At 40.6% G+C, this 26,384-nt stretch overlaps 1 protein-coding gene across 4 annotated transcripts in view; it reads right to left on the bottom strand.

Annotated features, from left to right (window-relative positions):
- The window catches only part of LOC135415488 (synaptotagmin-9), a 70,382-nt gene extending 49,197 nt beyond the window's left edge, over positions 1–21,185 (bottom strand). For 2 of the 4 annotated variants that reach the window (XM_064657245.1, XM_064657246.1), the window contains exon 1: positions 20,949–21,183. In XM_064657245.1, the coding sequence (XP_064513315.1) occupies positions 20,949–21,096 (148 nt within the window). In that variant the 5' untranslated portion in view covers positions 21,097–21,183. Of the gene's footprint in view, positions 1–20,948 lie in introns of all 4 variants that reach the window. The other 2 variants (XM_064657248.1, XM_064657247.1) reach the window with 2 other exon arrangements.
- Positions 21,186–26,384: the final 5,199 nt, after the last annotated feature.

The following is a 26,384-nucleotide window of genomic DNA, read 5'->3' as shown; positions in this document are numbered from 1 at the left end:
ATTATATTAAAAGGAATCTGTAGAAAGAACTAGTAGCAATAACTCAATCTCTTATGAACTAAATAATTTCATGTTGTACGTAGTTGTGAATGTAAAATTGAAACTGGACAGCTTGAGGGGTTTTTCTTCTTGTACTTAACCAGTTTTACGGAGTGGAAAGCTGATATACTGCAATTAAAACCAACAAAGCAAATATTGAACACTGTATGGTGATGACAGATGTCACCCTATCCCAGATTAATGGACCCACCCTGCTCAATATTTGGTACCAAGAAGAAAGCAGGAGAGTCTCATCCTGCTGTTCCAGTGAGGGTGCCCAAATTGCACTGTGTTCCAGAACTGAGTGCACTGAAGTTTGGAGGCTGAGAAGGATGGCAATAATCTTCCTGCCCAACAGTCACTCCCTGAGGCTGTCTGTTCCTACTCCACAACATGCAGGAGGTGTCCAAATACGTGGTTTTCTCACCAAACAGCAAACTGGCAGGGAGCACACAGTACTGTAGCTGACTGAGGGATAAATTCAGGGCTTTACTCTCTACAGCTGATTGAAGCACTTTGATTGAGCTATAATAGATTAAAAAGAGAAAAAAAATCAAGAGGATAATAAACCTGAACTGTGCACTTTAGCATCAGGGAAGTAACTGTGTCATTGTTACTCTCAAAAATATAGATGTCAAAGTTCACAGATGGGATGCTAACTGTTGTCAGTGACTCCTGAAGATTAATCTATTAATATGCCCTTAAATTCCTGAGTAAAGTTGGACAGTTATATCTGGAGAAATGCAGTGCTAACACATGGTCACAGGGGTATGCTCAACAAATCAGTTACTGTGAAAAGCTCAGGAGTTTCTGAGAACCTGCTGGATTCACAGGGAAAACAAATCTTTAGAAGGAGACAGGTGGAGGACAAGGGACAAAGATGAAACTTTAACCCTATGTGCTGCCAGCTTCCAAAATATGCCAGTCCCTCTTGTACCTTTCTGTTAACAATACCCATAGCATTGTATTATGGAATAATAAAGCATAAATGCCAAAGAACAGCATCAATAACTAGTTCATTACGGCAAAAATTCTGGCTGACAAGATCAAGATATTTCAGCTCTTAAGAAAAACAGCTTATTTTTGCCCTTACACCTATATGTAAAACCAGACATTTTCCAACAAACACAATCCTTCAGGAAAGGCCTGCTGCATCAGAAGTTAATTTATTTTTCATTCATCTTGACATATAGGTCAAGATACTAACACTTCAGCATTTCAGGGTTTTAAGGGTGATAGTAACTTAACTGAATACATTAGCCTTGCATCTATCTGGAGGTTTCAAATGCTGCAAGGGGCTTCGTGGTACATTTTTCACCTAAGAAAAGCAGGAAGTGTTATTTTAGATATTTAAGAAACACCATGAGCCTTTTTGCACAACTAAAGAAACTTGTGAGCACCAGAGACTAAGGTCAGAGAAAAGATCAGAAGCTCTCAGGCTCATACGAAAAGTCATTTATAGCAATGACTGTCTGTTGAACCCTGTTTACCAGTATCAACCACTTTGAAGAAGTATGTTACTTTGATGCATCTAAAAATGTTCATCAATTAAAAAATTAACAGTTATGCTTTCAAAAGCAAGCTGAAGATTTTGATCTATTTTCCTCAATGACAATGAACAGGCACACTTAATGCACTCCATTTGTCAAACACTGCAGGCTCAGGCAGATGGCTCCACACCAATTTACACTGCTCTGTGTATTCAAAGGTTTCTCCTTTGCTTTCTTCACATATACACTCACATATGTACATCCCAAGTCTAATATACATCAGCGTGGGTGGAAAGCTAAGATTCTGAAATATACAATAAATACAAATAAACTGACTGCTGACATAAGCTTTATAAATGATGCTGCCTCAAGGGCTTTGGTGTTTAAAAAAATTAGGTAGAAATGATAAGTAAAATAAGTCTGGAGGGGGATAACAGCTCTCAGATCTGTATGGCTGGAGCACAGTTTACTGAAGGAGCTTGCTCTGTTTTGGCTGAGCTGTAAGGAGTTGCGTGAGAAAGCCAAAGGCAAGCTTTCCTCCTTGGTTATACAGGTACTGAGTCACCCTCCCTGGAGGTATTTAAAAGATGTCTAGGTATGGCACCTTGGCACTTAGGGACATGGTTTAGTGGTGGGCTTGGCAGTGCTGGGCTAACAGTTGGCCTCAATGATCTTAAGGGTCTTTTCCAACCTTAATTGATTCTATTCTGTGATTCGATGAAAAAGCCACAGTCATACAGTGATCTCAGAATTGCAAAACTAAATCCTCTATGCATCTGTGATACCCTGATTTTTACCAGCAGTTAGATACAGGCTTATTTTTATGCCCAGGAATCACTTAATTACCCTTCAGAAGTAATTAAGATAAGGGGTTGACACCTTTCTTGTCAAAGTCTTCTGACAACCTCTCTGATGCACAGTAGCTTCATTACTGTCCATCAACTTACAGTATGCCCCCCAGCCTCTTGGATGATGACAAGAAGGTCTACTATAGATATTTTCCCCCAGTGTTATCAAACATGAATGGGAAAAGATATGCAAATCCAGATTTTTAAGGGAAAGATGTAATTTTAAAATATTTCAAAGAGAAATTTGCAAGCTATCTTTTTCAGATTTTGTCTTTATTGAAGTTTAGTGACTTCTGCTATACATCTGAGACATAAGTGACAGCCTTCTGTCCTTATTTAACTAATCAATAATGCTGCTGTTGATAGGATGAGTAAATTATTTTTTTTAAAGCAAGGTTTATTCATGAAAGCTGCTAAAAAGCATTAAAATTTTGTATGTGTTCTCTCCAAGTGTCTGAACATACACAGTTAAAACCACTGTGAGTAAATCTGGATCTGAAAAATGTTAATGGAATGTAAACAGTGCAACAAATGTGTTCAGAAACCCTAGTGGATATTTGAAGAATTGTTTGTTTTTCTATTCACATTACCAAGTAGTTTGTGGAATAAAGCTGTTAAAATATCTCAGTGATTAAACTGTTTATTACTAAGTAGCTTTTCCCCTTCTTCTAGAAATGTCAAAGTTATTTAAATGCCTCTTTACAAACAGGAGCAGAAACCAAGATGTAGCACAGTTCTCAAGGTGAGATTCGGTAAATCAGTTGAAAAGTTAAAAATGGAACCTGGATCTTCTCACTTCTGATTGTGAGTCTAGCAACTTTCCAGTTGCTTCTCCAGTGAAGCAGGATGCAAGCAAAGAGAAGGGATGCAGGGAGTTCAACAAGCCTTGCTTAGCACACAAGCAAGGCTTTGACCACTAGACAGACGGTGTGGCTTCTTCAAATAATCCGGTTATAAAAATGAGTTAATTAAATAACTGAGTCCTGAGAAAGCTGTCATCCCTCCAAGCACACCTGCTTTCCGTGAGGCAGCAGGCACTCTGCCAGTGTGTGAAGTACTGACACCCTGAACAGACCTTTGCAGGAAGAAAGTGATACAGAGAGGCCAAAAAAATGCGTCACCAGCTCTGCAGCATAAAGGGACTGATGCCGAGCATCAGTTCTTAGGTTGTAAACAAAAAAATCAGGAGTTTTTTGGGTAGATTCCAGGAAGACTGGAATACCATGTATCATAGAATTGTAGAATCATAGAATGGTTTGAGTTAAAGCTCATCTATTCCCAAGTCCCTGAGGATGGGCAGGGATACCTTCCAATAGACCAGGTTGCTCAGAGTCCCATCCAATCTGGTCTTGAACACTTCTCTGGCATCCACAACTTCTCTGGGCCTCACCACTCTTGCAGTACAGAATTTTTTCCTAATATGTAATCTAAACCTTTTCTCTCTCAGTTTGAATCCATTCCTCCTTGTCCTGTCACTCCAGGCCCTTGCAAAAAGTGTCTCTCCATCATTCCTGTCAGCTGCCTTCAGTTACTGAAAGGCCACAATTAGGTCACCCCCTAAATAAAAGAGAAGCCTTCTCTTTTCCAAGCTGAACAAACACAATTTTCTCAGCCTTTCCTTGCAGGGAAGGTGCTCCATCTCACTAATCAACCTGGTGGCCTCCTCTGGACTCACTCCAACAGGTTGATGTGCTTCCTGTGTAATTACAAATAAATTCCAAAGCAATGACAATCAACATCTGTAATAAAAAACTGAACCAGAGGTTTTGATAAATGTAACAATTCTGGAAGATCTAAGCAGAAAATCCAAGCAATGATATTTATGTACAATACTAAATGATTCCTACAATAAAGATTTGTAGTAGTCTTGCATGCCCCATCCCATCTTCTTGTGGAATATGTAATTGTAATCAAAGTTAATAGCCTCTTTTAACTTGGAATACTGCAGATTTCAATCTTTCTATGCTTTCTTCTAAAGCAAACTCTGCAGTATTTCTTTTATAATCTTTTATTATCAAAAGACCATTTTACATATTATATAAGAACTTTAATCTGATAATTAATTGAATGGAGAATAGCAAAATAATTAACTGGATTAAAAGTAAGCTCTAAAGTAGTTTGAAAGTGCTGGAAATCAGTCCATGGTATTTAGGCTTGTTTTTCCACTTGCAGTAGTTAAATCCAAAAGAAATAGTTTCTGTTTTACCCAGCATTCTGATAGAAGATATTTCTAATGGTTTAGATGTACAATTATTGCCACTATTCAACATATCCAGACTCTTGGAGACACTATATGCTTGCAGCAAGTAGAATCTACACTGTCATTCTACTAGAAAATGTATTCTACTGGATTTGCATTTTCTTTAATTAAGTTAATTTAGCTAGATTAGCATCTTATCTCCTAAAATTATTTTCTCCTGAAAAAATTGGAACAGCTAGTTTCTTAAAATGAGGAACTAAAGAGTATCCTCTGCTTTAAAAGGTCAGCAAGGAAAGTTTTGATTAGCTGTTCCTTGGACAATTTACTATGACATGAAAAGAGCAGGTGCTGCCAGTCTAAATTTGAGAACCAAACCTGTGCTCCAACATCCAACCCGTGGGTTAGAGCAGGAGACAATGTAGCTCTCCATTCTTGGGAAGGAAAATTTTGCAGATTTCTGTTGTTTATCTGTACCAAGGGCTTCACTTTTTTTTTTTTTCTTTTGCTGTCCTAGACTGTTTCTTGGCAAAGCTCTTTCTTTTATTGAGGTTTCTAGACAGTCCATGCTAATTCTGGAGGTTTGGCTGTTTAAATAGAAAATATTGCCAGGATAAACTGGCAGATGAATTTCTGTGAGCCATTCAGTGCTTCTTCCACCTTGTGACCTGGAGTATGTGGAGGAAACACATTCCTTTCAAGAATTACTGTCCAGTTCTGTATGCAAAAAGAATTCCTCTATGTTGGTAATATAGATTCGCTTGTCATGTCTTTATGCACAAGCCACTGTCCCTGAAGTTACTGAGATTTCAAGTACAGCAGAGCCTTGTGTTTGGAACATGCACTGTGGTAAAATCTTTGTGTTTTCCTACTCTGAAAAAATGTCCCTCACCATAACGATCCCCTTATTTTGAACTGTATTTTTGTAAGCAATTAACTCCCCACTTTTGAGATCCAAACAACAAAATAGAAATGTACTGTGCACTTTAGAATAAATACAGTATAAGCAATTACAGCTAATTGCATATGAGATTCTCAATGAAATAGAAGATGAAACAAAGGTGACAAGCAATTTACCAGACTGCACTTCCAGTGCCAAAATCAATTACGACATTCCAAATCCTGTAAACATTAATAGTAATTAGTCAGCTATGTGTCATTGTGCATCTTTGACTGATGTCCAGCACGTACTGTCTTACTGTGTTTAGCTGCAGGGAAGACTTAGTAACAACTCTTTTAAGGGGCAGTGAGCAGCACACATTTATAGAGGGAGAACAAAATATCTGCATGTACAGATGCTGCCGCTGCAGCTGCCAGCGGCTCGAGCGTGTTTAGGCCAGCCTCTGGATGCCATTGATAGCATAAATACAGAATAATAATTAATTACTAGGCAATGCTAACTAAAGCAGAATGAGGCTGAGTATGAGGCTGTATTCACAGCACTGAGCTTATTATTCAATTTGGCTCACTATTAGATGATGTCAGTACCGGGGGATTACAAATCCCTCTGGGGGTTATTTTGCAGTGAAATACCACCAGTTGCACAGTATCTTACTTCTTCTAAAACAGAATTTCAGACATATTAGGTTCACTCAAGCAATAAAAAAGAAAAAGAAGATAAACAGCCTTGCCAGAGAGAGAAATTACAATCACAGTATATGGCGTAGTTTTTTTAGACGAGTTCAGTTATAATCAGTGACATACTTTTCATATGATACACACACTACTCTCTCCAGGTGGGTGCACACAAACAAACAGGATGTAGGACTCTTCTTGAAGAGTCCTGACTGCTCTTTCCCAGGCCTGTTCCAAGGGGAGAACAACTGCTCTCCCCACCTCCCTCTCAGAAGTACCAAGAACGTAAAGAAGCAAACAGTGGTGTCAGCCCCTCGTTCCTAGAAACCATAATACCACTGCAGTGGGATATTTAAGAAAACAGCATGGAAACAGTGAGCTTTCATGTCTTCTCTCCTCCCCCAAGACCTGCTCAGCTGGATTGCTCTCAAATCTGGGGAATTCCAAAAATTCTGCCACTTCTAAGGGAAAACCAAATTGATGGTAAACTTCTAGCCAGTGTTTTTTCATCTTCTGGTCTCTAAATTTTTTATTCTTGACCAGAAAAAAAACCAAAAAGCAACTAAAAGTAGTCATGAGGGTTTCTTCCCATTTCCCCAGACAGAGCTACAACCCACTTTTTTGTCTAAGAGGATGCTAATTTTTTTCAGCTACTTCAGTGGAATGATTTTAGGATATTTTTTTTGAAAGCTTGGTACATTTTTCTTTGTCGTCCACCATAGGTAGATAAGGCACCCACCAATGTGCCACCAACTGCTTATCCTGGTCTCAACATGGCCCCTCAAAATAAATTAAGAAAATGAAGTTAAAAATAAATAAATAAAATAAAATCACACAGACAAAATGGAATTAGTGAGCCAAGATCATTCAAAATTGATCACTATACAACTGGAGAAGTGTTTTGAACAGAAGCAGTTATTTCTTTAGCAGCACAAATGATTATGTTTAGATTTTAAAAACATACATGAAGGGCTTACATTTCAAATTTCACTCATGTCCTTTCTTGCAAAATTTTACTCAGAGGTTATTTTGAGTGAAAAGCAGTGCTACAGAAGCCATGAGGTCAGATTTAGTGACTGTGGTTTATAGAATCATAGAATCACAGAATGGTTTGGGCTGGAAGGGATCCTAAAGATCATCCAGTTCCAATCCCCCTGCCCTGAGAAGGGACACCTTCCACTATCCCAGGTTGCTCAAAGCTCCATCCAATCTGGCCTTGAACACTTCCAAGGATGGGGCATCCACAGCTTCTCTGGGCGAGCTGTTCCAGTGACTCACCACCCTCACAGGGAAGAATTTCTTCCTAATATCTAATCTAAACCTACTCTCGCTCAGTTTGAATCCATTCCCTTTTTAGCAGCTTTCAATATCTGACAGTGGGATTAAGTTTTGCTCCAAAATTATAGAAACTGAGATGAACGCAGGAAAAAAGGAATAGTTTTTTGCATGACTAAAATGTCAATGTTAAGAAAACAGAAAACATTTCACTTGTAAGCATAAGATTACATTCACTTAAGAAAAAAACTTACGAAAAGGAAGAAGGAAAAAGGACCAGCATTTCAAAGAGCTGCACGTTCCAAACTTCCAGACTTGTGAAAGTCAGGTTGTAAGAAGGTTGCTGAGTAGAGTTACCCACTGTTAATTTCTCTAGAGGACACTCATGTAAGGGGTGGGTGATTAATTCTACAAGTTTCATAAACATGAGCACAACAGACACACTGAGGTATACTGAACTAACAAACAAATATATATCCTTAAGAACAAGTAAATTGACCCAGCAAAAATACACTGCTTAATCCCAAGTGGGAGGGGGGACACAAACTGGAGAATGGGGAACATTAAAAAGTTGTCCCCCTCCAAGAAAAAGTTTGTGTTGTGCATTTCTGCTCCAATAATGTGAACATGATTTCCCCCATCACAGTCCTCTCAGTGTCAGTCTCAAATGGTATCACACTGAGATGTACCTCTGAAATCCAACCCAGGCCATGAAAGCAAATGTTTGAATCTCCCTTGTCAAAAATAGGACTGTAAACAGCAAAATGGTGGAATATGCAAAAGATAACCAAAAGTTACCTGTTAGTGTTGTTTTGTCAGATGCAGGCTACAGTGTGTTGTATGATTTCAGTCTGAAAATGTAAATCCAAGCTTGCAATGAGGTATCATGAATAAATTACATAGCTAAACATATCAAGCCCAGCACAGAAATAGAAGTTTTGAAATCCTCCTTATGCTTTTATTTATTTCCATTTGAACGTGTATCCCATCAAATCACTGCCTCTCAATTATGGCTTCCTTGCTGATAGCAGAGGCACATTTCTATTTGCTAACCTGCACAGGAGGAAAATATATTCTGTTTATTATTTATAAGAGTAAAGTGCTGAGAGGCCCCAGCAAGGCCCAGGCTCTTGTTTTCTGTTTGCTGTGAAAATAGAGCGAGCCATATTCAGGCAAGCTACTTTCCACCTAAGTCCTTGGACCCACTGTTTTCTCTTGGTTGCTTTTTAGGCAGGTTTCTGCTCAGTGCTTCACTGACATCACACTTGAGACATGCCCTGCTTTCTCTGCTGATTACAGACATGGCATTAGATGGAATTTTAGCTGCATATCAGTACTGGAAAAGCAGCTGAAAGGGAGGGGAAAAACAACACTTCTACAAGATCACATCCCAAGTGCCTGGCACAGCGGAAAAAAGAGCCTTATTTCCCCAACTAGTGATCTATTCCAGCCAACTAAACCCCATTCCTGCCTCTAAACAATATCCCTGAACCAAACACATTTGCATTAACATATTGCCAGCTAATATCTGATTTGCAGGATTTACAGCCAGACATCTCCTGTGCTGTTTTGTATGTTCACAGACCTCCTCAGCTGGGGCTAAGTCCTTCCATTACCTTGAACCAAGTGCATCAGCATCACTCCTTCCATTCAATTGCTGACTCAGGAAATACTCTGTCAAAGCTTGCTTTTTCCCCTATTTTTTTTTTTTCAAAGACTAACAGGTAAAAGAATAAGCAACATTTGTGTTTTTAAAAACAACAATATACATTTACCTCAGAAGTACTCGGGGATTTGGCATCTATTTGCTGTCATTTACTGGGAAGAGTACTTCTTGAAACGTTGTAAAAGGGTCCTTCCCCGTTGACCAAGGTTAATTATGCAACACCTCTGTATCTAACATTTTTTCTACTCCTGTCCTAAGAAACTATTTTTATTTATTAGCAACATTTCCAGATTTAACAACCCTGGCACATGCTATTCTATGCACAATGAATCCAAGACCTTAGGTGAATACCCACTTTGAGGTGATGTTTCTTTTAACATCAATGATCCTATGATTGCAATAAATGGTTGCCAACTGTGTTTCAAGCTGCTGAGACTGCTACAGAAAAGTAAGAATTGTTCATCTTTTAAAGCTTTGGATGTTTTATACTGCTGGAATCCAAGGACTTGTGTATTTCCCAGATGCAGCTGGCTGTTCTTGCTGTCATGCATCCCACTACACTCCTTTACTGATTGCTTTATTACATCTAGTTTGCTCATATATCTTTGAGATAGCATTTTAAGGCACTATTTTTTTCAGCTTTCTGATCTGCTTTGCTTCCTGAGAAAATAAAAAGGGAATTTCATAGGTCTTGATGCAGCAGCGATGACTTGAGAAAAGAAAACAGCAGAGGATGGAGGGACTGCACAGCTTCTTTGCTCCTCCATCTCCTACCCAGCACACGTCATAGCAGCTACTGTTAACAGGGTTGGGGAGAAGAAGCAGACAATGGAGAAAGAAAAGCAAAGGGAAGAGAGCTTTGCCAATTTACCCTTGGCAAAAACATCTCACAAAGTCAGCAAGACCATCCTAAGAGGAAATCCGGTGTGGGAGACAATTAGGGATGCTGCTCAAGAGAAAAGGGCCTGGCGAAATAAAAGGCAGGACTGATGTGGGGTTTTGAATTCCCTAATTCCCCTCCTCCCTGGCTCTCATGATTTTGAATGAAACATTAATACTGCTTCAGATGCTTCTTCCCTCCAAGGCCAATCAGCTGCTCGGCAGGGCGTGAAGCGGTTGTTCATTTGAACAGCTAACGAGGGAGTGGAAGGACAGAGCTTAATTCCAAGGCTTTTCCAGCTCACATTTGCCTTGACACACAGGGAATGACCTGAAGAGCCTCTGTTCACTTTGGAAGAAGAGAAGTGGTGCTGTATTAATTCTGCATAAACAAACCCAACTTGTCAGAAGAGATAATTTTTCACAACACGACCATAAATGTAGTTTTAAGACTGGAGTAGACACCTCGTCCTGCTTAGTGCCATGGCAACAACTACCACTGGAAATCTTCCTCGTATGGAGGGGTACAGAAAAAAGGAGGTAAAACTGCCAAACAGCGGAAAATGTCAAATCCCAAGCCTTCCATTTTAACAAAATTACTGCTCCTTCTCTCAGTGCACAGAGCCTTTAGGATAAGGAGTGAATCCCAAGACTCAATTTTACATGTTCTTGAAAGTGAAAAACTACTTCCCCCTAATCTGGGAATGAAAAGAAGCTGAGGTGGCTGAAGATGTTGCTGGTTTTATTGCTATTAAGGTCTGTTCTGGTTTCCAGTTCCCAAGAAAAACAGAAAAGAAGGAAGAAAAATACATCAAAAGAAGAAAGAGTAGTTTTTGTTCACAGTGCTGGGTCTACTTGTAACACTACACTACAGAAGGACGGATAGAGTAATCACTATCAAATCACTCTGGCAAACCCATACCTGTGCACTGCTATTTTGGGAACTGCTTTTAGCTATTTTATCATCACTGGCTCCTAGCAGCAGTAGGAAAGAAATCATCTTGACTAGTCAATTCTCTCTTTGTAACACAATGACAACAGAAAAAGAGACAGGTACAAAACGAACAAGGTAGGCAGGAACAAGACATTAACTTGAGAACGAGAGCAGATATAAAAATGTTACACCTTCTGCAGCTAAGAGAAGCTGGCAGGAACAGTGATGCTGCTGCGTAGGAAAGAGTCAAGGTGACAGGTTTTACTTATTAAGTGAAGACACGGCGGCCAAGCTTTCTCTTTCCTGATTAGCCACAGCCCTACTGTCAGTGACAAATCATGCTTTCTCAGAATGACTTAGCAAGCTACTGAGCCCTCAAAAAAATCCCCAGCCAACCAACCAACAAACCAATGAGCATGTGATGGGACCACAAGACAGCCAAAGCATGTGGACAGATCTGTTTTACCTTTTTTTTTACAGTGAACTCCACAAAGAAGCTCAAAAAGCTTTTAAACTTGGGGGAAAAATGGCAGATTTTAGTGTAATATAAAACAGAAATTTAAATTCTTACAAGAAAGGTACAATGCAGTATATCCACAACCTTTCCTGTCCACTATGTCCCTGCAGGCAGATTGTTAAAATCTCAGGCTTCAACTCAGCTAAGTCTAATTTCTAAGAAACAGGAAACCTGCTTGGTGTTCTTTGATCCCTTCGGAATATGAGTGATATGTCTTCCTTTAGAGGCTTGGCTGCCTCTTCTGCTCCTCATGTCCATCTCCTGAGCAGCACAAGCAACAGGTGTCATTCTTGTGCCTGCTGTACCATCAGGTTTCATCCCTCTTTAATTGTGAAACAGCTATGAAACCAAATAAAATTCAACAAACAAACAAACAAAAATAGGTCAACGCCTCACCCTCCTGTTTACCAGCTCAGCCTAATTTCTGGTCTCTATTTTTTTTAACTCATTAATCATCTTTAATATTTGTCATTATCAAAAAAAAAAAAAAAGAGGAAAAGTTTACATTAGACTTTTGTTACCATGGATGCCTTTGTGGCATGTAGAGAAATAGGAGCCTTTCTTAATGACAAGATCTACTGCAGAAGAGAACACAATCATACAATTAAACAAAATTTGAGCTATTGGTTTAGATTTGTGTCCAAGCAAATTGCTAAAGCTTAAAAAAATAAACCAGCACCGATAAGAGCATTTTCTGTTCAGAGCTTTACGTATTTTTTAAGCGATACCAGATCTCTTTCCTCTTGGTTTTGGTTGCTAATGGACCTTAAAGCTCTTTTCAGCAGGTAAGAACTGCCATAATGCCACTGCTACACACATCCTACATCAGCCCTACTACAGGGAAAAGAAGAGCACTGAGCAAGACCCAAGTCAATACCTGCTGCATGTCCCTGTAGCCAGACTGGGGAAACACTCCCTTCATTTATGCTGTGCACAGAGACCTTGGCATAATGAATACTAGAGAGCAGCTGTTTTTGGTTGGCTTCCCAAAAAGAGATAGAATAATTAGGCCTTAGTTTTATCCATCTAACTTCTCTGGGGGGGGAGAAAAAAATTTAACTGGGTAAAACATCTGCTACAAATGGAAACAGAAATCATAAGACTGTTGGTCTCATTGATAATTTTCTAATTAGCATTGTACATTCCTTTCTATATTAGTAGGATAATTCATACTGAACCACAAGGTTTAATTAGTAATAAAATTTCATAGATGTGAGAAACACCTTTTGTACTATCTTAATATTTATTGGTGAAACAATCCACTCCATAGCCATGAACCTCTTGTAAATTAGAAAACAGGTAGAAAATCTTAAAAGGGGACTCTAAAGGGAACTTTATACAGCTGTAGCCAGATGCCTCATGAGAAAACCTGTGTAAAATGGGTCAAACTTTGTGTACTAGTTGATTAAACAGCAATACAATTACATCACACTAAATGGCAGAAGAAAGCAAACCATACTGTTGAAGTCAGAGAATTAAAAACCAGCTGAATTAAAAATACTAGAAATGGGGCAATAAATAAAATGAGCTGCTGCTTGAGAAATGGAATGGGAACATCCAGAGGGAAAATCATCTGAAACACTGGTATATGCACATATAATCTAGGAAAGGAATGCAGCAACCAGACACTGAGTAACCTGGGTGGGAATGATCAAGACTGGTTTACAAGAGGAAATTTTAGAAGATAAATATTTAGTGTTTTGTACACTCAAAAAAAAGATCCCTCACAGGGGGAAAGGAAATATTTGGGGAGTTTCAGAGATAGTGAGATAGAATTAAGATATTTTAAACAAACTTCCTGATGGAAATTAAACAAACTGAAGAAACATTTTTCCGAGGGAAGTCAGCAAGGCTTTCTTTTATGTATAAAGCTAAACTGGGAAAAAAGAAAGTGAGAAATTATACTGGAAGGAATGATCCTATTTCAAATCCTCATTCTTATTATTTTAAACACCCTTTGAAAGTTTTAACTCCAAATCATTAGTGCCTGATCTTTTTGTTAGTATAGTGGTTTTACAAAAATAATCTGAAAGCTTCTTCTGACAGTTTATGGACTATTCCAACACTGATCTTTGGTAGACACACAACAACTGTAAATTGGCTTAAAACATACACACACATGTGCCAGTTTCAACTGCATCCACTGTATTTCTGAATTCCAGCTAACCACAGGAGGTATACAAGATCAAATCCTGTAGTGTACGACTGCCAAATGAAGCCAAACTCAGCTAATGAATGTCTAAAATGAAAAAAAAAAAGAAGTTGAACCTATTGAGCAGCTTAAAACACAAAATTCAGTGTGATTACAACAGCTAATATAACAAATGTGCAAACCACCACCTGTTATACATAACACTTTTTTCCCTACTCTCCAAATAAATGGATCAAGTATTCACTACTTAACAGTACTACAAAACATGCAAAAAAGATTTATCTTGTCAGACGATGAACTTTAGGAATTGCAGGTTTTCTAAGTTGCAACTGCCAGCATTTTTATGGAAATTCCTTTCATCTGTAATTAATTATTCTAAATTCTTATCCCTTGGACTAAAATTTTGTTAGCAGTATGAAAGGGACCTGTTAGCAATATGAAAGCTTTGCATCAAAATAATCTCTCTTTATCTCTTTGGGCTAAATAAAGCCACAGAAGAGCTTAAAATAATGACAAAATACAGCAAAAGATGCACAGTGCAACATAATTCAGTACAGCTTTTCACTAAACCAACAGTGATCATCATTATTTTCAGTGCAGGAAGAACTAAAACACAGAAATGTGCTTTTAAACATAAATATATAAATTGCAGTTTATGTTCAACCTGTACATATTACACACCAAAGTTCGTAGAGCACTGCACACCCTCAAGACTGAGTTCAACTGAATCTGCTGTTATGACAGCAATAATTTTGGATTTACGTTTCTAGGTCTCTGAATTGTCAGTGTAATTAAACTCACACAAATTAGTTTGGAAAGGAATCTTCCGGAAAGCTGTCTGGGGGAACATGTGGCTGATCATTTGTACTTGGGTCACTAAATATATGGATCACACAAATATGTAACAATTCAGAATTCTACCAGTACTGAAAAACAGAATTACTGTAACAGAGGTTCACGTTTTTTGAGGAATTAATGACCCATAAATCCATTACAGTAACACCCCTACTAAGTCATCAGGGCTTTGTGTGCCAAATTTAAACTGTTGCCTGCAGAAAGTTTATGGATAATCCTTAGGAAAGTATAATTAGCTAACTTCTTTCCCTTCTTCCCTCCCATCAAGGAGCAACGTGCAAATCCCAGTGAAATAAAAGCTATGACAAATGCAGTGATCAAGTTTTAGTGGCAAAAAGAGTTTGTATATAGAGGGACTAAATTTAGCCTACTGCTCCTCACAAGCAAAACTGGCATTTAAGATGGGAATTCAGGTGTAAGGCAGACTATGCTATTTAGCCATCCTAATTTTCAAAGGCTGATGTTCTTGTCATAACTCTTCAAGTTATTTTCAATTATATACATTTTTGTTACTCACAATTCAAAATAACCATTTTCCTTAACGTTGACTGCACATTTGGAAGAGGAATGCATAAATTGTGTGATGACTGTAGTGATAAGTGATTTCTGATTCAATTATTATGTTACTTTAACTTTTAGTATTACTTCACAAATGGGCTTGCAATGACTGCAGTAAATAAGTATTATTTTTATATATATCACATATGAGTAAACATACTTTTCTCTGTTAAATACAAAGGGGTGTAGCTGGCATCAGGCTATTTAACACAGCATAAAATATTGTTATATCATAGTTTCAGTGCATAAGGGCAGACTGTAAACAACAGACATTTGGTATAATTCCCATAAAAGTGAGAAGTAAAACCAAAATGGAAATGGAAGCCCCAGAAAGCTCTTCCTTTCCACATGTCTACAGAATATGGATGCAGAGACCAAGAAGGGCTAGAGGCCACTTTTCTCTTGTTTTTTCCCCATAGACTGAAACTTGCCCTTCTCCCCACAGCATCCAAGAGCAGCCACGGGACAGCACCGGCCTTGAGTCTTGGTCAGAGGCACTGCAGAAAACCTGCTCATGTTTGTCTTCCCAAGTTAAAGTGCTACTGAAGAACACTGCAGTTGCTTTGCACTACTGAAAAAATATAAAGTGATTTCAGTACTGCAAGGATCTGTCCTTTCGTGTCTGAAGAGTATTTAACATGACTATGCTGCAGCCTCACAAATGCTCAGTTTTATCATAAGAATTATGTTTGTAGCCTTCCTTTTCTCTCATTTTGAAGTGTAAATCCTAACTTAAACATCTATACAACTTTAGGTTACCTATAAAAAGAACAAAAATATATTCTAGGAAAAAGTCATGTGCAGTTATGGTAAAGTCTTTAATTTACTTTTATTAAAATTAATTTACCTTCAAACCATTATTAAGCACACAGCTAGTCCCTTTACTTTGAACATAATTTGCTCTTTTCTACAATTTGTTTTGAAGTTTAGTTAACTGTTTTAGACAGATTTCCCAAGGAAAACCAATACTAAACTTTTCCAGTATGACAGCAAAATCTCTGAGAGCCTCTTTGTTCAAAGGGAATTAAACTAGCAGAGCATCTTAGAACAGAAGCAACAGGAAGGAATTATTTCTACCTGCTTCAAACTTGTTCCTGACTTTTCAAAAGAGAAAAAGAGCACATATTTTCAGTCTAAAACACATAACATCAGTGTGGTGGTTTTTTTCAACTCTTGAAACAGCACTTTGGTTCTCGAAACCCAGAGGAATTTGGGCCTCACACATGTTCACTCGTTCGACCTCATGTCAGTGAATATGATTCACACTTGTCCTCTGTCCTGCAAAGATTCTTGCACTGGAATGACACACAGAATACCATCAATTTGGAGCAGCTGCATTTTACATTTCTTTCGCAGGAGGAAAAGCAAATTAAAAATACGGAAAGCAACGGTTCATAGTGAGTAAAATAAAAATAACAAACATACTGAAAGTTACTTCACCCACTCAGATCTTCTTCATGTCTTTACAACTTGTAAATGCTTTTTGCATTTATCTAGATAAATCTAGATGTGCTTAGCATCTTGATGAAACTCTGCAGCTTGATGTGTCCCTGGAATACTTGGGGGGGTGAGGCAAGGAATGAATCAGTGAGTAATTAGAGTTACAAAAATTTAAAAATACCCCTCTAAGAACTTAAAACTACTTTCTGAAGACAGGTTTTGGTTTTAAACTCAGTTCTGAATTAAAGGGAAACTTGCTGGAATAATATTTAATTGCAAGTATCAGCTTCCTAAGGAATGACCACTATATCAGAATGATCCTCTCCACAGAAAACTGTGGCTCCCACATTCCAGCAGTGGGTTTGGAGGCCACATATAACCTGTTAGGCTTTTTTGTTTCTTTGTGCTTTTTCTTTCCTGAAGTTGAAAGTATAGACTGAAAAAAAAAGTACTGATTCCTAAGATTCTCAAATTCCACTGCAAGACCATAACTGTACTTTCTTGTACATTTTGTCTTCAATATCCACCCCATTTCCATGCCCACATTTTTTAATTTCTTGATTGTCAACTATCTTTACCTCCATCAAGTACTAAAATCTGACTTTCTGTTACTGTACAATATTGATCTCACACTTATGACCTGTAGCATACTTTATGCTTAATGGCCATCACCATACCCACAATATTCATCATGCATTCTGTTTTAGCATCTATTAGTCAATTTTAAAGAACATAATTAAGAATATTTTAAGACCTTACAGGCTCATCCTCAAGACGTGCTATCCAACACAACAGAAAAGGAGAACAAACTTTATTTTTTATTTCTATTCATTTTTTCTGCTACAAAATTAATTAGAATTAGTTATGATTAATGGCTGTACTTTTTTTTACCCCTTCATAAGCAGTTTCTGTCTTAATTCTTCTTTTAATGGTTAGTCTCTCCATTAAGGTTTTCTGCCTTCATGGTTTTTTTGTTGTTTTGGTTTTTGATATTTTTTACACACTAATATCTCCTGCTCAAGGAACTTCCATTCCTCATCTACAATATTTGCTTTATTTGGTGTCATGGGGCGATATTATGTGATCTTGAGTGATTGTTTTCAAATGTCCATATGACAAACACAGTTTTCACTTGAACATCTCCAAGAGGTCCACGTGACTCTCCTTTATGAATGTATTACATACTTGAGGTGTTCAGACTTTGCAATTTACCCTCATAAAACCCTTCTGTGATACAGAAATATTATTGACATTTTACAGTGGAACAGAAAACGAGTCAGCTTATTAAAGTACTGAAATGCTTAAGGATGCCTATTGGGATTTTCAAGGTTGCTCTGACTTATACCTCTTATTGAACTAATTGAAGATTTTTCACTAAATGACTAATTTGCATCTTTAGTTTTCTGAAAAGTTTTAAAATCTGACTCACCCATGTCACCCTTTATATCCAGTGGACCAGCACATTAAACCCAGAACTCATTAGACTTTAAACTCATGCTCGAAGCACATGCAGGGCTTCCCACAACAGGACAAATTACATGAAAAATAGAGATGTGGCACATACCACAGGCACCCAGTCCCCTCCTGTCCCTGTCCTACTCCCTCCTGGTCTGAGTCACACACCAAAGCCTCAGACAGCAGGAAGCCACAAAGCCAACTGCATCAGATATCAGGCAAGAAACTAGTGGATCTCCAGGGATCTGGCTGCTCCCTGCTGGGACTGAGGGGTGCTGGGAGGCTGAGCTTGTAGACAAACACTCCTATCAGGCTCAGCAACCCCTCAGCTCACCATCTCCCTCTGTTAGAGCTTGATTTTTCTAAATACTGACAGGGGACAGTGCCAACATACATGAATGGTTCCAATCAAACTGCTGTAAAATCATCTATATCCACCATGGTTTTGGATTTAGGCAAGTAGCCACTTTACTTCAGAAGAACTTCTATAAGCATTTCCCCACGCTTTGATTCCTGTGCAAAGCCTAACTGTGTGTGTGTGTGTGTGTGTGTTTTCTGGCTGCACTTTTCTCAACTCAGTTGTACACATTTCTCTTTTGGGTGGCCTAAAAGCAAGTTACTCAGTTTGGCTAATGCACATCACCTTCACACCTTGGTGGGCAGCAAGTTGGAACCAGGATAGCTTCATCTTTTGCCCAGGTCTGCCAAGGAGATGCTGTCTTTCAGCATGAGTTTTCTTCACATCCCTATGCTTAGACCACTAGAGGCTGGAAAGGGAATGCATCAGCTGTCAGGGCTTTCTAAGGCCATTTTGCCCTTGTTAAGTCAATGAAACTCACTACACAAAGCAGGCTGGATTTGGTCAGTGTACTGCCCTTTGATTGTGAATCCTATTGCTTCATTTTGGAAGCCATGTACACTGCCTTCTTACAGGCCACGCCATCACATCTAAGGACCAGCTAAACAAACCACATGGGCAGCCAGTTTACTGGGACAATATATGTATTTTAATCAAAGAAACATAAGACTAGGTAAATTAATAAATTAATAAATTCTTGACATTGCTACCTTACAGAAGGGCTTTCCAAGACAGGGCTTATGGATAACATGTTGCCTGCTAGACCCTCTGAGACTGGCTGCAGCTGCAAAAAATAAAAATGTTAAAATTGAGGCCAATAGGAAGATGCTGCCTGCAGCATAATTGCTCACTGTTGTTGCACATTGGCTGGCGAAGGTTAGGGACTGCTGCTCTGTGTAATCGAGCAGGTTTGCAACAATACTGGAAGGTTGTTGTATAATAACAGTCGAAGCAAAACAGGTAGAAATAAATACACGTTTTTTTCCATCTTTAGGCAGAGGTGATACATTTTTCCTGAGCGCACCATGCTTTAAAAATGCTCCCAAACAGGTGCCAGGTACTCTTTTTGCCCGAGGCTGACGGAGAAAAAGCAGGTAGCTTCTGAAAGAAATTTGAAAAGCTGTTATCCAAGTAGCTGAGGTTAAAGTCTCCATATGCATTTCAAGTAGTTTCGTATCCAAAGTGAGCACTGATTTAAGCAGACATTTTTGGAATCATGACCTGATATACAAATATGTGATTGATCCTTTAGTAGATGAAAATTACTGAAAATCACAGGTGTCTGTCACAAAAATTATTGCTTATATGAACAAATTAAATATGCCTATATGAACCAACAATTAAGTTTGCCTATTTTCAAAGAATCCTTATCAAACATTGCATGAATCACTTCAATTTGAATATTTCAAGTAGTGAAAAGCCAGAATGGCTGTAAATAGCTTTGGATACAAGTGAACTGAATGATGGAAAATTCCTTATTCATTTGTTGTGGTAGCAGATTTTTTTCCCCCCTCAAATTTTTTTTCTTAGTTTTACTTGTTTCATCCTGGCCTTTCGGCAGATGCAAGGATTTGTCAGTAAGTTGCACCGAGTGTTACTTCAGACTCACCAAATCACAGAAAAATATTTAGGAATAGTGTCATTAGACTGCCCTACACTAAGTGAACTGATTCGTTTCAGAGAATAATAAAGAACTGAATACTGTGCTGTGATGAACTGAATATTGTGCTGAATACTGCACTGATCTAACAGCACGGCTTCCCAGTACTGCAAACGTTCATCAACTTCTTTTTTAACTCTCTAAATTTCTCCTCACACCGAGCGAACCCATCTCAATGCAAAAATAAATGTAATAAGCTCCTACTTTAAACTGCAATTTGCCTTTCCCTTATGGCCAAAGACATACGGCACATCCTCAGTCTTTCCACGTTTTTGTGCAGCTGGAGCTCAGCTTCCTTATGAGAAAGCTTCCTTAAGTTAAAGTTTTTTAAGTAGGAGCGTTATGCCAAGACGCAAAAAGGCAACCATAATCCTGACATACACACACAGAACCACCCGGTGCACACCTTGTAAGCCCCACAACCTCTGCTTGTACCTACAGAATTGCGAGGAACAGTCGTCTTAGCTTGTAACGCAGAGAACTGGGAAGTTAGGTTAAATCGCGCTCCAGTTACACCGGGCTATGAACCCTTCTCCTCTGCGCTTAACCCCGGAGCGCCGGGAGGGCCAGGGGAGCACAAGGGCAGTCCCGGGCCCCCGGGCACTGCAGCAGAGCCGCGGCAGCGCCGGGCAGGGCGGCTCCGACCCGCTCCGGGTGAGTGAGCGGCGGCGGCCGAAAGTTGCCCGCCCGCCCCCCGCGCTGCCGCACCCGGGGCTCGCACGGGCTCGGGCAGCGCTGCGGGCTCGGGCTCCGCATCTCCCCCGGCACCGGGCGCTGCAACCCAGCGCCGGGCGCAGCAGAGCCCGGACCAGCGTCCTCCCCCGGCCACGCCGGGCAAATTTTCCCCCCAGCCCCGCGTTCCCGGGAGCATCCCTCCCTTCCACCTTCCCCGCTCCGCCGCCGCTCGCTCCGGGCAGCCCCCGCGGCGCCGGCAGGCCTCGCCCCGCGGCTCCCGGCCGCCGAGGGATGCTGGGGGGGGTTCGCCCTCCTCCCGCAGCCGGGGCCGGGGGAGGCCGCCGGTGCCCGCGCCCCCGAGGGCGGCGGCCGTACCTGAGTCGCTGAGGCGGGGCCGGGCTCTGTCCCGCAGGTAGTAGATGAAATCGCGGCAGTTCTCGTTCTCCACCGCCCCGACGGAGCACAGCTCGGCCAGCAGCTGCAGCGCTTTCTGGCAGATCTCGTCCTCCCTGTCGCCGGGCATCGCCCCGCAGCATCCTCGGGAGCGGAGCGGAGCGGAGCCCTGCGGTCAGGCGCCGCGCCGCTGCCCGCCGCCCGCCTGCAGCCGCCGGGCCGCCGCCCGCATCCCCAGCCAGCGGCGCCCGCCCCGCCGGGCCGGGCCGGGCCGGGCCGCCCCGCCGCTCCCCCCGCGCCGCTGCCGGGGGCGGACCGGGGGGTCCCACCAGTTGAGCGCGGGGGCGGGAGCGGCGGCGGGGCCGCGCTGCGCAGCTCTGCCGGCGGCGGGAGCGGCCGCCGCGCCCCTCTCCGCCCCGGGGGGCAGGTCTGTCCCCCGCCCCGGCCCGCGGGATCGGCGGCCGGCACCCCCCGGGCTCGTCCGCTCCTCTGGGAACTTCAGAGGCGGCGCAGGGGCTGGCGAGGGACGCTGCTGGGCGCGGGTCCTGACGGACAGCGCCCCGTCCTCCCCCTCCCCATCGCTGGGCAGGCCCGGCCCTCCTCCGACAGCTTGTCCCGTGCCGTGTGCCCTTGCGTCTCGCTGCCCGCTCCTGCCCAGGAATTATCCCGCTCGCTCAGCTAATCGCCTGGAAATGCCTCTCTGTCCCCGCGCCCCTCGCAATAGGGAGCCCCGGGAAGCGAAAAATGTATCCTGGACAGAACGGAGATCTTCGTTCAGCAGATTCATATTTTGGCTTGGCTGATCGAGGGGTTAAAAGAGTTAAAAGCACGGCTGAGAAACCTCAGGCACCCGAGACCCAGCCATAGCTTGAGGGGAGGGCAGGAGAGCCTTTCCCGGAGGAGGTGGGGGCTGAGGAGATGTCTGCCATTAGGCATGTTTATCCTGACAAGTAGGAGATTCTTAAGGTGCTGCTTTGCTTTCTGGGTTTGTAGGCTGGGAGGCTGGTGGGTGTCATAAGGGGAAAAGCTGAGAACTGGCTGCTCCATTTAACTTCATTTTTTTTTCCTCTCTCTCCCTTTTATAATAGTTTAAGCAAATATCAGAGGCCATGATGAGCTCAGAAAGTTCAGACTGCTGTGGATGTTCAGCCTACTGTTTAAAGACTGCTGATAACAGTTCTAGAAATAGCATAATTTTCTAGTAGAAGGTTTTCTCATTTTAAAGAAAAAAGTATATCACTGAAATAAGATGTATTTTGGGAAAGGAGTGGATGTTAATAAGAAAAATTGTTTACTAGTGTAACTTGTCTCCTAGTGCTTTTGCAGCATTGCCTATGTCTCAAAGGCATTGTTTTCCCCCACCTAATTTTTAATAGAAAAATGATATTTGTAAACATGGTTGTATAAACCATGTTTAATTCCATCAGTAATCAGGCAACTCATTCATGCTGGCTTGTTGTTATTAGGAATTAACAATAGATAATAAAATAGTATGTAGATATTACAGTTGCTGACATATTTTTGAAGGCCAGAGGTTTTGATGACATCAGTATTTGTTTTCACATTTAAGCACAGGGAAAATTCCTACCGGTCTCAATAAATGCTGCACAAATATATATCTTGATGCTGGAAAAAACAAGGTGATTGCCTTGTTTCCCTAATCATGCAGGGAGAAAGACAGTTCTTGAGAGGCACTGTCAGTCACGCTAAGGATCAGGCTTTAGCAGTCCTGCTGCTTTTCCTGCTTCGGTAAAGAAGAAGTAAAATTTAAAGAACTTGGTACAGCTAGAGAAACCAGAATGTCTTTTAGGGAAAAACAGTTTCAAGAGGGGTAGTGAATTATTCATACATATGTAAGCTCTCTGGGGGCAGGGACTTTTTAATCTGTAACACAAAATCAAGTCCTGGCCAATGCTGGTGATATGTCATGAAGAGGAGGAAAGACAGAGGAGCTGTCAAAACCCACTGACAGAGATATCTGAGAAGTACAGTTGAATTAGTCCAGTGATCATGTGTGACCAGATTTTGAATTACTGTAGAATTTGTGCATTGTGACTCATTTAGACAGACTATTTGGCTATATTTTTGTAGTTTGGCCCTGGCCAAGATGGCTGAGCTGTTCTATAGCTTGTACTCTGTCCAGGATAGACAAATATATCAACTGCAAAGTGATATTAATGCATTTACCAGAGTGTGGTTTTTATCCAGTGGGACCACAAGCTCATCTCTAGCTTGGGGTTCAGGCTTGCTGCAGAGTGAACTCTGGACAGCCTGGTGATGAAGTGTTAATTTCTTTATCCTTCTCCTATAACTAGAGTATCTTGCTTCATTTTTTAAATAGCAGCAATTTGAAGGTGCTGAGATGTTTGTAATGCAGATGGTTAGAGTTGGAAATTTTTCAGTCTGGTGGAGAAGAGACCACGAAACTCTTTGGACATCACTGCTCGTAAATAAAGGCATCTATTCCCAAAAGCTCTGAGCTCTAAGTGCGCTGTGTGAGCGAATGGCCATGTCTCTGGAGATGGCAGCAGTAAATGTAATCAGCTGTGTCTCAAAGCAAGTGCAACATTTCCTTCCTGAGGTTGTTTGTGAAAACCAGACCTATATCTGCCATTTTGTTATCACTGATTGCATGTTTCTCTTCTTGCAGGCACCCCTAGTTGGGATGGGTTTACTCTTTTTGTCAGCTGCAGATTTTCCTAATTCAGGGGACCGTGTTACGTTTGAGATCCCTAGTGAATGCTGTACTAATTAACTGTGCACCCAGAAAGGCATTGCAGGATGCAGCGGGATGCTCTTATTAACATTATCTTGAGAGTTACAACTTGTACTGACTATAACTCCATTTTTTTCTGTTTAGCTCAGAGCTGCCTTCACACAATACAGTGTACTCAGGAAAATAATCCCCAAGCCTGCTACACACGGAGTCAGAATAAGTTTAACTCTTTGACCTACAAAAGCTCTGTCTTTATCAATTGACATGTTCTTCTTTCTTTTCTTGAAATAAAGCTTTTCCCCAGTGTTCTGGCAGTAGCACAAGGATTGCTGGCAATGAATTCATCTTCAAAGATGAGGCGTTCATGAAATGAATGCATTTCTAGAAGAAAGTGAGGCAACTTGTATCAGAATATTTATTATGGCTATGCTCCAACCAGAACTTACCAAGTATTTATATTTATAATTGCTTGAATTACATTTGCCCACAAAGAGGTGGGTATAAGCACACCATGTACTTTAACAAAAGGGAGAAATGAGGCCACGTGTATTTCAGGAAATCAAGAAAACACATAGAGCTACTAAGTTACTAGTGAAACACGACAAACAAGATTATTTTTTTTTTCCAAAAAGTCAAGGTGTGTGAATGTGTAATTAATGAGTAGGACAAAAAGACAGAGAACAAGGAAAACAACATTGCTGTGGTTAAAGGGTGCCATTGAGCTGAAGGCAGTCACCTGAAGTCCAGGCTGGAGAAGGGAGATGCTGCTGTAGGTTCAGAGATTGATACATCCATCAAATCTTTCTGTTATTGGCTGTGCCAGACTTTCTGCCTCACTCTCAGTCTTCCTCTTCTGTTCTTAATGGATGTATGTTTTTATGCTACCTAAAAATAGAAAGTGCTTAGGTGAACATATAAGAAATAGAAATGTGGGTAACTACTACTGAGTTTTTGTGAGATGATGCTTTTCTGAGCAGCTTCATTCTTGGGATGAGTTAGTTGTTCTTCACAGAAGATTTTAGCACTGCTTTTAATGGGAGGATAGTTAGAAAATAGGTATGCCCTCATTTGGACTTTTTACTCATCACTGACTTCTAGAGGTCAAATGGAAACACGTTAATGTTAACTAAAGGGAGGGTGGTATCCTCATTTTGAGAGTGTTAATATACAAAAATAGCTGTTCTTGGGTACAGCCAATAATATATCATCATTTGAAGATTTTGAGATCACTGTTAAATACTGTGATGAAAGAAGGGATGGCAGTGTATTTTCATTATGGTACTTATAAAATCTTAGGACTTTTTTATTTTAAATCACATGTCAATTATTGACATCTGTTCAGATTTTTAAAGCATAATGCATAAAACCAGTGCTAAATGCTAGAACAGTACAAAGCTTTGTTCCTTCCTCTGAGGGAGGCTTGTAAAGCTGCTTCTATGTCAGAAAGGGTGAAATGTCATTTTGGAGTTTTCTGAATAGGTTGCTTTCTCACAGCAGGTCTTGAAGGAAGAGCAAAGTGTCTATCATGCATTAAGCAGAGAAAAAGCGTGTCAAATCTCTTAGATACCATCAAGTGTCACTAGAAGCTGTACTAGAGGATTAGGAATATACGTTTGACAGGCAATGTCCTGATACAACTGGGACTCAGCTACATCTTATGGAGTCAGTTGAAGGGGTGTAGATAACGAATGAGTTGTCTGAATGAAGGTTATGAGAAAAAGCAAGACAGCTACAGGAGTCTACTGTAGCTCATCAATGGGATTTTTTGGCTGGTTTTTTTTTTCGGTTGGTTTTTTCCCCACGTCACTATTGGACAAATCTTTACTGCCTATAGAAGAGAAAGAGATGCAAGTTCAGAGCAGAAGATACTGCCCAGAAGACTGGAAACATGTAACATGAATCTGAGCTCTTTCACTTTTATAACCTCTTTACAGCAGATAAACATTTTTTTCTTGGTCTTCGTACCATTCACATTGTTAAGAGAGAGTTCTCTGGGTGCTGTAGCTTGTCATATGCTATTTTCATCTATCTTAAGAAAGCCTCCTTAAAACTTGAGAAAGAGAGAGGAAAACACAGCTCTTCTGATCTGACTTTAATTCCAATTTGACAGTCTCTTCCTTGACAGCTTTTGCAAACTCTACCGGGAAAAAAGTTTACTGAATAATTCAGTCTTGAGAGTGAATTGAGCTCGGGGAGAATTGTTGAATTCCCAAGCCTGTGGTTTGTGGTTTTTGTTATTGACTGCTCACATGGATTTAAAGTCCTGTCTCTGCAGCTGGTGGTTTTTATCTCCCCTTTGGATGCTGCAATTTTGTCTGGCTTTCCATCCCTGAACACCAGCTTTCTGGTCTTGCGAATAAACACACAAAAGAACCTTCCTGCTACCAAGGGGAGACTTAGTGAGCATGTTACACTGAGCTCCTCCTACCTGAAGTTCTGCATATACCTATTCAGCTATAAATCAGAATTTAACCCTGGACCTGAATGTTGAAGGGAGTCCAATGAAAGTTGATGGAGTCAGCATGCTGAGTATGAAGCCATCTTTTCTGATTTCCAAGGTCTGATGGTTTTTTTCCTGCTCGATGGGGAATTATTTATGACACTTTCCCTTAATGTTAGCCTGTCAGTTGATGCTGCTTTTATTACTGAAGTTTTAATCTTAAAAATACACTATGTGAAAGAGTGAGATTGATATCCCAGAC

This window comes from Pseudopipra pipra, chromosome 6 (assembly GCF_036250125.1).
Source record: "Pseudopipra pipra isolate bDixPip1 chromosome 6, bDixPip1.hap1, whole genome shotgun sequence".
In the NCBI taxonomy this organism is placed as follows: domain Eukaryota; kingdom Metazoa; phylum Chordata; class Aves; order Passeriformes; family Pipridae; genus Pseudopipra; species Pseudopipra pipra.
This window is presented reverse-complemented; position numbering and strand designations above follow the sequence as displayed.